This window comes from Typha latifolia, chromosome 15, assembly GCF_019914945.1.
Source record: "Typha latifolia isolate L0001 chromosome 15, TyphaL0001v2, whole genome shotgun sequence".
Classification (NCBI taxonomy): Eukaryota; Viridiplantae; Streptophyta; class Magnoliopsida; order Poales; family Typhaceae; genus Typha; species Typha latifolia.
In genome coordinates this window covers 4,242,803-4,254,952 of record NC_133100.1, presented here as the reverse complement: position 1 = coordinate 4,254,952, position 12,150 = coordinate 4,242,803, and the positions used below count along the sequence as shown (strand labels likewise).

The 12,150-nt window shown below is 35.8% G+C and overlaps 1 protein-coding gene across 4 annotated transcripts in view; it reads right to left on the bottom strand.

Annotated features, from left to right (window-relative positions):
- The window catches only part of LOC140801884 (protein ALWAYS EARLY 3-like), a 39,595-nt gene that overhangs the window by 16,945 nt on the left and 10,500 nt on the right, over window positions 1–12,150 (bottom strand). For 2 of the 4 annotated variants that reach the window (XM_073157238.1, XM_073157240.1), the window contains exons 6-8: window positions 10,184–10,373; window positions 4,412–4,686; window positions 3,958–4,318 (exon numbers count right to left, since the gene is read on the bottom strand). In XM_073157238.1, the coding sequence (XP_073013339.1) occupies window positions 3,958–4,318; window positions 4,412–4,686; window positions 10,184–10,373 (826 nt within the window). Of the gene's footprint in view, window positions 1–3,957; window positions 4,319–4,411; window positions 4,687–9,431; window positions 9,508–10,183; window positions 10,374–12,150 lie in introns of those variants that run through there. The other 2 variants (XM_073157239.1, XM_073157241.1) reach the window with 2 other exon arrangements.

Here is a 12,150-nt window from a genome sequence, read left to right as displayed (position 1 = left end):
CTGAGAATGGGTCTATGTTCTTGAGAGCTGTGAATTGTAAAGGAGAACATAAAGACAAATTTTTTATCTCTAATTTGATCATTAAAATCATTGAAGAGGTTGGACCTCATAATATAGTCCAAGTGGTTACGGATAATGCACCTATTTGTAAGGCAGCAAGGATGCTTCTTGAAGCAAGGTTTTCTCACATTTTTTGGACTCCATGTGTAGTTCACACTCTCAACCTAACTTTGAAGAACATATGTGCAACAAAAAACACTGAGGCAAATGAGATTGTGTTTGATGAGTGTAGCTGAATTTCAGTAATTGCAGGGGATGTAATGTGCATAAAAAATTTCATCATGCAACATTCAATGAGGTTGGCTATTGCGCAGATCGCTTTGCTTCGGTGATTATAATGTTGAAAAGATTCGGAAAGATCAAGAAGGGTCTTCAATCAATGGTAATCAGTGATAAATGGAGTTCTTATAGGAAAGATGATATTGGCAAAGCACAATTTGTCAAAGATAAAGTACTTGATGACATTTGGTGGGATAAAATTGAATATATACTTGCCTTCATAGAGCTTAAATATAGTATGCTACGGGTTGCAGACACAGATAAACCATGCTTACATTTGATATATGAAATATGGGATACAATGATTGAAAAGGTGAAGACAGTCATATTTATGCATGAAAACAAGAAAGAAGGCGAGGAATCTATTTTTTATTCAGTAGTGCACAAGATCCTAGTAGATAGATAGGATAAAAAAAATACACCATTACATTGCTTAGCACATTCTTTGAATCCAAGGTTAATTTAATTTCTATAGTCCTCTTTCTTATGATTAAAAATGTTATTGTTCTTTCATTGCTATTGTTTACTAATTATATAATTATGTTAATAGGTATTATAGCTCTCATGGATTCAAGAGGATCCAAATCGTGTACCACCGCATAAAGATTTGGAAATTTCTAATATGAGAAATAAATGCTTAAAAAGGTTATTTCCAAATGCAAAAGAACGAAAAATAGCATACCAAGAGTATACTAGTTTTTCCACATCAACCAAAAGTTTTGCTGAGTATGATTCAATAGCAGATAGAAATGAGTTTGATCCAAACATATGGTGGGTTGCTCATGGTGCTTCTGCTCCTATTCTTCAAAATTTAGCACTTAGGTTACTTGGGCAACCTTGCTCTTCTTCAGGTTGTGAGAGGAACTGGAGCACCTATTCTTTTATCCATTCATTGAAAATGAACAAGATAACTTCACAGAGAGCTAAAGATTTAGTATATGTGCATACTAATCTTCGCCTTCTATCAAGGAGGTCTCCAGATTATTTGAGAGAGGAGACTAAGATGTGGGATGTCGGAGGAGATTCTTATGATTCCTTTAATAGTGCAGGAATGTTGGAGTTTGCTGATCTCTCAATTGATGAACTGGATTTGGAGACTATAATATTTGTTGATGAAGGCAATGAGGCAATTGAAGATGAATGATCTACCTTATGTTGCTATTTTGTAATGATTGTTAGTTTTTAAACTTCTGTGGAACTCAATTACTTGGATAATTGGACATGTTTTGCACTTTTGGGGCTTGTAATAATAATCTGATATCGTTTTAGAATTTTGTACACTTTTGATTGTCTTTCAATTTTGTTCTTATCTTTAAATAGTTCTTACAGCTTAATATATACTTCTTAGTTTTTTGAATGATATTTCTTAGTTCTTATAGCTTGATGTATGTACTTAACACTATTAGATTGCAAACTTTTACTTTAGATGTATCAATAATATATATTATTTTATTTTTTATTTTTTTATTTCGCCCTACCCTATGCCGTGTCCGTGTCCTATATTTTCAAAATTTGCCGTGTCGCCATGTCCGTATCGTGTCGTGTTCGTGTCCGTGCTTCATAGCATAAGACCAACCACCATAAACTTTGTCATTGGTTGGACTTCAAGAAAAAGCCTATCTAGGAAAATCAATATACACACATAGAGTTGGACTAGAAACTTTTACATTAGAACTTTAGAAAAGTTTCAACACTTTTCTAGCCATTGGTTGTGCTTTGAAATTTTAAAATACTTGTTCCAAGCTGCAAAAAGAGAAAGTACTAGTTTTTTCTCATCTCAAAATGAGTTTCTTCAGATCCCACAGTGCATTCATTGGTTAGAAAGGTGTTATAAATTTTAATGAAGCTTTAACATAAAGTTTCAACCCTATCCGAAAAATGTAACAAGCATATGCATCACATTTTGCATAAGTGTATTATCCATTTCTCCTACTGACTAGTTGAAAATCAATCTCCATTTTTTCTTTCTTACCATAAAATCAGGCCTGGATCCTACAACTTTTTGAACAAAACATCAATCTAAGCTTGAGTTCTAATTGAACTTTTAGGTCAATTGAGGAGTATGAGGGCCAGTAATTTTTGAACTCGCTCGGCTATCGCAAACTGTGTCTCATTAAGAAAAGGTAACAAAGATAAAGAAGCATGGATGATTTATTTCATTCATTTACCTTAATTGATGGTTCAAGCTGACAAAATAGGTCAGTACATCTTGTCCTCAACCAATCTGGCTATATATAATTAATGAAGCTTCAAGTATTCTGCAAGACCAAACCAATCAAATTGATGGCTACAAGCATGGATTGAATTTTTAGCTGATTCAGATCTGGATTGGCCATGCTTGATATCTATCCATGCCAGAAACTAGTGCTTTCACTAGTTTTGGGCTGGATTAATCGTATCAGGCCAAAACAGGATGAAACAAACTAAACATTAACATGTCGAATTCGACTCAGATCCAAAACTCAATTAATAAGTAATAAGTTTCTCTCTTCAGAATCATCTCTCTCACGCTTTCAACCCTTCCAACGAGATCAACATTCCGGTGACTAGTTCTCAAGCAAGGTGAAGGTTTTCCCTTTTGTCATCTCTCTCCCTCTATCCCTCCCTTCCCTCTCCATTTCTTCTTGCTGCTATAATATACCCTATCTTTGCTTCTACATTAACTAAGAGAGTGAGAAAAGATTATTGGAGAGGAAGGGAGAGAATAGAGAGAGGTGGTGGAGTAGGTGATTTTTCTCATTTTTCTATTATTTTTCTGAATTTTTTAATATTTTTTCTGAATTTGATAACAATTTTAAAATTTTATAAAATTAAAAATTAACCCAACATTGAAACAGTTGGTACGGCATTCGATACAACCGATATGTATTATTTTTGGGATGGCCGATCCTAATCCGGAAACCGATGCTTGGAACCTTGGCTACAAGGATAAACTCAACTTCTCTCTTCATTGATTGCTTCGTTCTTTGAACTCTTTCCTCTTGTACCATTTGCATCTGTATGAAAACTTTCAGTTTAAATTTAGTGACTTCTTTGGGTGCATCAATTCATGGCAGAATCCTATCCAAGTGCTCCATAAGTCCATAGTACCATAAAATCCAATCATTTATTAATTGCATACTTTGAACTTAATTTTTGCCTGATCATTACTGAGTTCATCAAATGAGCAGCAGCATTATTAGGTACGAAATCAAATTGATTGAGTCTTGTTGTCATAATTGTTTGTTTCAAATATCATATTTAACATACTAATAGTAAAGAAACATAATTTAGACTTCTATAGTCATCCTCAATGGTAATTTATATCCATGTAATGTAGACTTTTCCATAAAATAACATATCGGGATGATGAACAAGTTCTATGGGGAAAATGCATCTACCACTTCCTGTTATGCTAATGAAGGAAAGTGTAGTCTTAGAGAGGCAATTAAAGGATGAAATAAAGATGCTAGGTATCACAATTAGCCACAGCATAATAGCAGCAGCATTACCCAACCTTCCAATGCATGCCATCAAGCTAAGCAAACGAATTTCTGTCAAAGACATTCTGGAAAAAGATGGAATCTAGAAAATACCAACAGTTTACTTTCATTAGTAACAAGTGAAAGACAATCGTACCTCCAAAAAATAGTTGACGGCTTCTTTTTCTTGACATCTTAGATCCCCTTTTACCATCTGTCACCTCTATATCAGTTTCATCTTTAACCTTTCTACTGGTAAGCCCTTCTTCCGTGCCACTACATGCTTCCCTGTCATCATCAAACTCGTCATTCCCTCTATCTGCTTCTTTTGTTCTTTTTCGTTGGGACCTCTTCAACTTCTGTTCACTTTCAACTGGCCCAGCACTGTCATTATCCATCAAGTAAGAAATATCTCTTGCATAATCTACATTCTCAGCTTCCCTGCTTTCTACGCTACCTTCTGGACAGTATCCATCTGTTGCCAGTAACTTAGAACTCTCCATCTCTGATTCAGCACCCTAGATTTCATCACCCAGAGCAATCTTAATCAGTAATGTATTACAGCACAAAAGAGGAAAGTAGGAAAACATTACAAAGTTCTACAGAATTACCTTTTTTTCACCACTTTTGATGGGGGATGATCTCATCTGATCAACTCGCCTTCCAGGTGTTCGAGAAACCTGAGGTGAACCTCCTCTCTGAAAAACCTCTGCCAAAGCCAATGCTGCCACATGAGCCCCTTCATCATCAGTAGCATTAACCTCAGGTGTTACCTGTTTATCTAGTGAGATTATTTTATCCTTGTCATCTCTGTTATACATGCTAGAAACAGGTATCCGTGGGGTCCTTTTTCCAACAGCATGTGGTCTGGCACCTGCAAGTAAATCTGACAATATTTCATGAACTCAATTTTTAAATTTAAAGTAGAAGAGAGAACTTCTTAACTGCACAAGCACAACAATTAAAAGGAGACTATCGCCTTATTGTTACTTTGGGAGAATGATACATGGACAAAACTGCAAAACAACTTAAACAGCAGAGAATGAAAAGCTCCAATCGAAGAGAATTAGGCCGCCACTAAAGATGATCAGCAGACTAGATACATTTTTTTTCATTGGAAACATTAGATATGAACAAGCACTACCATTTACCACATTACTTAATGTCATCAGCTTGGAGACTAGGTTCATGCTTGTCAATGAACACATTAAATATCCTAGCCTGAAAGATTTATAGATGTTAAAAATGTAAATAACACATTAAATATCCTAGCCTGAATGGTTAACTGTAACTTTTATAAAATTTAACAGTGTAATGTTTATTAGACCAATTTAGTCAAGAAGAAGAGATAAGAGTGCATCTTTTGATAGAGAAGAATAAAACAATAGAAAACTGAAGTGCCAAGGAAAGATAGCTCTAATTATTTTAAAAATTGGGCAATAGCAACTCATACCAGACATAACAGATTAATATCAGCCCAGTCATCTGAAACAGCGAGTATCAGCTGAAACTTGTATTGGATAACATGGGCTGAAATTGAGTAACCAGCCCCTACACACAATCCCAAAACTAAAATGGCTCAAACAACAGCCAAAACTCTTTTACTATTCTTCTGAATATGTTTGTTTAATTGTAAGAAGGTTCAAACTGAAACAGTTCAAAGCCTCAAACAACAGCTCACATATTTCAAACTTTCAGTTCCCGAAACCAAAATTGAATACCAGAACTTAGAACTTGATTTTATCCTTCAAAAGGTACGAACAATGAGCAACAAGATGAAAGAAACAAAATCATGAGAAAAAGATGAACTGACAAAATCAGGTATAGTTGGAAACGATCATAAACATAAATATTTATAAGATGGATAGGTATCATCTGATCAAATGATGAGTTCTTGCAATCTAATATTAGACAAGAAACATATGACATGCCAAAAGATTAAACAACCAATAGGGAAAGAAAAAAAACCTCCTACCTAGATATTTAATCTCATATAGCAATCTTAACTATCTGAAATTCAGGGAACCTTGGAAGGTTGCTGTTGTTCTCTAAGTTATATTTCATCGGGCATACTTTAGAGAAGAAATTTTCAGGTATGCAAAGTAGCTTTGGACAAGGTCATACTGCTACTCAGTCAATGTAGCTCTTGCAGCTTTCAGCTGATGGGAAAGTTCAGATGTCAGTTGGCTAGAAAGACCAGATGGTTCGCCCACTCCTCAACCCTACTTGATTATCCAACCTATCTGTTATGGAAAAGGGGCATGAATCTTGGAAGATTGTTGTTCTCTATACTCTTATCAAAATGCGGATGTTGAGAGTTGAACATGTCTGATACAGTGTTTTGAACGGTGCCTGTGGTATCCAGGCAGTCACCAGCGCATAATGCCTAGGCAGTATACAGTTGCATATCTAGGCACCTTAACAATCTAGCAGTTTTAATATATAAAAAAATAAAAGTAATTATATATGATATAATATATACTATTATAGTATATGTAAAAAATTTAATAGTGTCGTACACCAAAATACAAAATAATACAAAATAATACGATCACAATTCACAACCATAACAATAAGATCACAGCCATTTTAAAATGTATAACAAGTAACATAATAAAAAGCATCAAAAATTAAGATGTAAAGAAGTTTCAAACATTTAGTCCACTAACAACCATTTTGAATGTATAACAAAAAACATGATCAAAACCATCAAAAACTAAAAGTAAATAAGTTTCAAACTCCACCAAACCATTTTGAATTATAACAAATAACATGATCAAAACCAAGGTTCAAAAAATCAGAATCGGGACCAGCCTCTCGAAAAAACAATATGTATCGGTCGAATCGGCCGGATCGGCCGTATCGATCGCCTGGATGGGATCGGATTTTATTAATGACAAAAAAATCTAAATATTATTTAAAAATATAGAAAATTTTCAAAAAATTTAAAATACATGAAAAAAAATAATTATTATTCACATGTGAGCCTTAAAAACTAAACAAAAGTACTAACTTACTCAAAAGTCAAAATTCGATGAATACCGAGTTGGCTCTCATAAATCCTGTGGTCGTCATTATAATCACCATAAATTTGAAAATAATAATGTCTAGGGTCTCATGCTACAAAGAGTGATTGCATCATATCATTCATATCAAATAGATTCTGTTGAATCTGAGGATAAGAATTGATATGTGGATCTTATGTGTGAGGATACTGAAGAGAATATTGAGGAGAAAAATAACGAGTATATGAATCATGTGATTGTTCCAAACAATAAATACTTGATGAACCATAGTTCGTCAGAGTTCGTTGAAGCTACATATTTTCATTAGAAAGTGAGAGTGAAAATAAAAGGAAAAAGGAGTGAAAGAGAGAGTGAGAAGAAAAGATTAAAGAAAGAAAGGGAAAGAGCTTGGGAACATCAATAATTGATGTCTCCGAGTCGGATCCAAGTCAGATCCATAATGGATCTAGCCTAGTTTGATCAAAATCGGCCGATCTGGATCGAGATCGGCCAATCCTAGTTGATTCTGGCCAATTCCAATCATTTGACTGGGATCGGTCATGGATCGGGATCAACCGATCCGACTTACCTTGATCAAAACCATCAAAAACTAAAGAGCAAAGAAGTTTTAAACATTATATCCACTACGTCAGTCTCATCCTCAAACAACTAAAGAGTAGGGATTAGCAAACAATATAAAGGCTTTCTTTTAGTCTTTTTCACAATTTAGGTCACCACTGGGTGGGAGCTGAGATGCTACTAGGGATTGAGAGAGGGTGAGCGCCAATGAGAGTGAGTGAGGAGGCGGTGGTGGCAACCGATGGGGGCAAGAGTGAGTGAAGAGAGGGGGGTACCTTCACCATCGTTTGCCACCACTGTCGCTCGGCACCACCACTACAATTCACCAAAGTTTTAAAAGACAGTAGGTGAGCAACTAGGGAGTTACCTAGTGTCTAGGTGAGCACCTAAAATTAAGGCAGTTATATGAGACAAAAGCCGTGAAACATTAAGATATTCATATCTATCTATAAGAAAACTTGTTATTCCATGCATAAAGGGAATTGTTGTCATTGCCACCACAAGAGTAGTCTTAGAGTACTAGTCAACAGCCTTTTAGTTGTTGCTCTTTCCTATAACAGTTGTCCTTACTAATCCTTATAAGAATAAAAAAGAGAGGAAGAAAGGAAGAGAAAAATAAAAGCTATGGCAAAAACACCCATTTAATAGGAATTAGGAACCCTTTGCAACTTGACTCATAGGTTTGCGGACCAAAGTACGAATAGTACTTTATACTTGATACATGTACTAGAATTGTTAACAAATTCTAACACAGCTTAATCACATAGCACCCAATTTACTGCTAAGACGCCCATTTAACTGCCCATCTGAGTGCCTAGATTCAACCCGCCTCAAGGACTTGTATTCAAGCGCCTTGGTGGCCACCCCACCTATTGAGGTTGCCTTGATCATTTTCTAAAACACCGTCACTTGTTACCGCCATCGAATAAGAACAAAGAGCTTGAGAGAGGGAGAGATTGATGAGGAATGGAGAAAGAATTAGGGCTCGAACAAGTTCTCTTTTTTAAACTAACCATAAGCCTACCCGACCCACTTTGTTACCGGTCACTTGACCCGACCCACTATCATCCCGCATAATCAACCTATCTGCATCCACAATTGCAACAAACCAAACGCCAAGGTGGGCTGCCAATCCCACCAAAGCAGCCCACCCCCATATCGAGGGCCACCTTTACTGTTTGAGAGGTGAGGCAATACAAGTGGTCGTCTTTTCCAATTTTCAAAACATTGGTTTGATAAAAGAGTAGACTATGTATTTTAAGATGTGAAAGAAACAACTTGAAAAGGTAAACCACTGCAACACATTAATCAAATATGTAATAAAAGGAAACCAACACCAATTAGCTATGAATATATATATAAGAAGCAATATACCATTACAACTTACAACAGCTGCAAAGATATCTTAACACTAGCACAGAACCCCAACTTTGTTGAAGAAGTAACATATACAAGTCTAATTGATACTCCTACAACTGCATAAATAATTAATTAAGTGAATTCGAAAAAATAAAATGCATGGCAAGAGAGAATCACGACATCATAGAACTGCCAAAAATATCTGTAAAATTGCGTGGACCATCAATCATTTATTTAGTTTCAATTCCTTCAACCTTAAAATCAAAGTAACATAGAATGAATAGGCGCATAAAAGGGAAGTGTTCACTAAGGCTGTCAAAATAAATGCGTGTTAATATGAAATAGAATGAATGGTCCATATCTCCATCAATCCTTTGCACTTTTCCTCAGCGTGTTAATATGAACCTTTACATCCATCACTCACCAATCTAATTTTTCATGCTAAACTTGTTCCCAAATAACCTACATAAGAAACTATTCAATATCCAAATCTCTCCGTAGATCCTCCACCAACAAATGACAGATCATGCATAGTTATTATCGAAATTGAAGAGAGAGAGAACACAAAAGGACTTTCTAACAATTACAATAATACCAACAATAAATGCAAGACAGCAAGATTAGATTTTTTAGTAATTAAAATAATACAAACGATTAATGCAAGAAGGCATGATTGGACTTCTATCACCTCTGTCCTCTATCTCTGTGCTCCATTATCATCTCTCTCTTCTATTACTCTACATTTGTGCTCCAAAGAGGAACTTTTATTTTCCAAACCGACGACTATACACCCCTAATCCACCAAAACTACTTCAACATTTCTCTTCCTCATCCCCCTTCTCCCTTCCCAATCCCTCCCCTTGACTCTCTGCTCCACCATCTCCAACATCTCAGCCAAGAAACCACCATTACCAGCAACACCAAGCTCGGCTTAGGCTTTGTTCTTTCTTCTATCTCTGCAATCTAATGGAGGTAACGATTTACAGCTCCAGCACCCCAACTCTGGACGCTCTCAATTGATCCCCATAGCAACCAAGGGACACTTGCTCAACAGGGAAGAAAATGAGCTCATTTAGAGCTTGGGCTCAGGTCAAAAGAGTTGAGCCGAGCCTGAAAAGAAATCTCGGGTCAAAAATAATATCAAGCAGAACCTGAGCAAAAGCCAACTCGCTCAGGCTCAGCTCATTTACACCCCTAGTATTCACAAGTCTATGAAACTACAACACACACAAGGTAATAGTGTACAGTGTGCAATATCTTCAGCCTCATAAACAAATCTCTCTCATATATAAATGACAACTGTCGTCCAAAAATTTCTTAACTATGGTAAGCAAAAAAAACCTGCAACAGTAGTAAGTGCACTAATAAAATAAACCACATTCTAACCAAGAAAGCATACATTTTATTGTTAGAGCATCATGCTCAAGTGTTGAAAGTTACCTCCAGACCTCTTCTTCTTCAATAAAGAAAGGCATCCATAGCTTGATGAAGCTGATTGGTATTGCAATAGATCAGGATAGCGTGGATCAGAACCTTTCGACACTAGTTTAAGTTTTCCCCGGCCACGCTTTTGTGGTTTACGAGATGACTTGGATACATCATTGCTTTCATGATCACTATTACTTCCTTCCTGTCAGTTTAACCCTAATTTCTTTTAGAATATAATAAAGGGAACCAACCAACTGGGAGCATTGAAAAACATAGGGATGCAAGCAGAAAATCGAAAGAGTGATAACAAGATATTCAGCAACATTAAATTTCTTCTAGTTGTTATTTCCATTATCTGCAAATAAATAAATGAAGCAACTAAAGTATCCTGTCAAAGAATAGGATGCAAGTAAGTTATCAACAAAAATTACCATATAGAAAAACATGATGGTACAACAATTATTAAGAAAGCATGAAGCCAAGAAATCACCAAAAAAATCCACCAGCTGAATTTTATTCCACTTACTTCAGAGTACCTAGTTGCACAGAAGAATATTACATTCCAAGAGATAAGAGACGTATTCGTAATCTCTGTACAGGGAAACAAGCTATAATTGTAACTACTTCTGCCGTCACAAATGAAGCTTAATTTACCTATGATTTTAAAATTTATGCACATATGGAACAAGGTTCAGTGGCATAGTGCAATACTCTCTCTACTTACTTGAAGTCAGTAACAGCAGGTAGTGTTTGCTTACTAGCTCAATTCTCACATAGTAACATACCACAATCTTGTGGAAAGCCAACCAGGTTATTTTCAATACATTATAAATCATTTTGTCAATTAAGATAATATGAATATGTTCGAATTCAGTAGTCAAATTCACTTTAATGAACATCCACTAAATATGCATGCATTACTAGATAGGTAAGTGTGCCTGTTGCTAAAGATTCACAATTCAGAGTGTCACAGTGCAGCTGCAATTGGCATAGATTGTCAAATTAATCGTACATGAAGACAGAAATAGCACTGGTATGGTTAAGATAAGCCTCTGTGACACTATCTTACATCAGTATGCTAGTTAGATAATAAAGAGGCACTATAACTTGTCCGTGATTTAACATGAATTAAGATATTACAATTGAACAACTATAGATGAAATGAATGCAAAGTTTGCTAACCATTAACTTCCAAATTCAGAAAAACTTTCATAAGCCAAACGGAGAACTTGAAATCATAATTAGTCAAGCCATTGCTTTGTTTAAGACCAATCTAAAGCTCACGATCAAATCAGTCTTGACTGCCTTGCTTCCTGCTAGCTCTTCAATGAAACCTGAAAGAGACGATCTTTCTCCGAGTTGTTGATCGGTCAAGCATTTGAGTCATTCGAGCCTTGACATATTCAATAATGGTACCCGTGTGCTTGAGTCACACAGCTAATAAGCCCCTTGCTGTCCTTCTGGAAGCGGTGCTCACTGAGTCTAGGGTTTACATGTGGTAGATGGTAGATGGATTAAGGTGTAGATCATAACGTCACAATCTAATCTATCTGGTTTCATATTATTTGGACGTTGTATGAATATTTTATAAATATTTTTTGGAACTGCACAGACTGTAATTTCTTGCAATTTAGGGATTCAGACTAATTTCTTAGATGTAATGGCAATTTAGCTATGGAAAAGTTTCTTTATTTTTTAGACTTTCATCGTCTACATTGCTATTCAATAGTTCTCCGAAGACTCAATGTTTTATATTTTATCAGAATGATTAGCAGGTATCACATTACATATTATCTTTATCATATATGAACTTCCGGTGCTACCAGTACATGGTGTCTTTGATCTGAGAGGAGTTCCTGATGTCTACCTTGCTACAGCATTTTCTAAGTAGTGTTTTCTCAGAAGATCACCAAGCACCGATGGCCCTTACTGCCTCTAATTATATGCAGAATGATTACTGATTTTTAGTCTGACCAGGA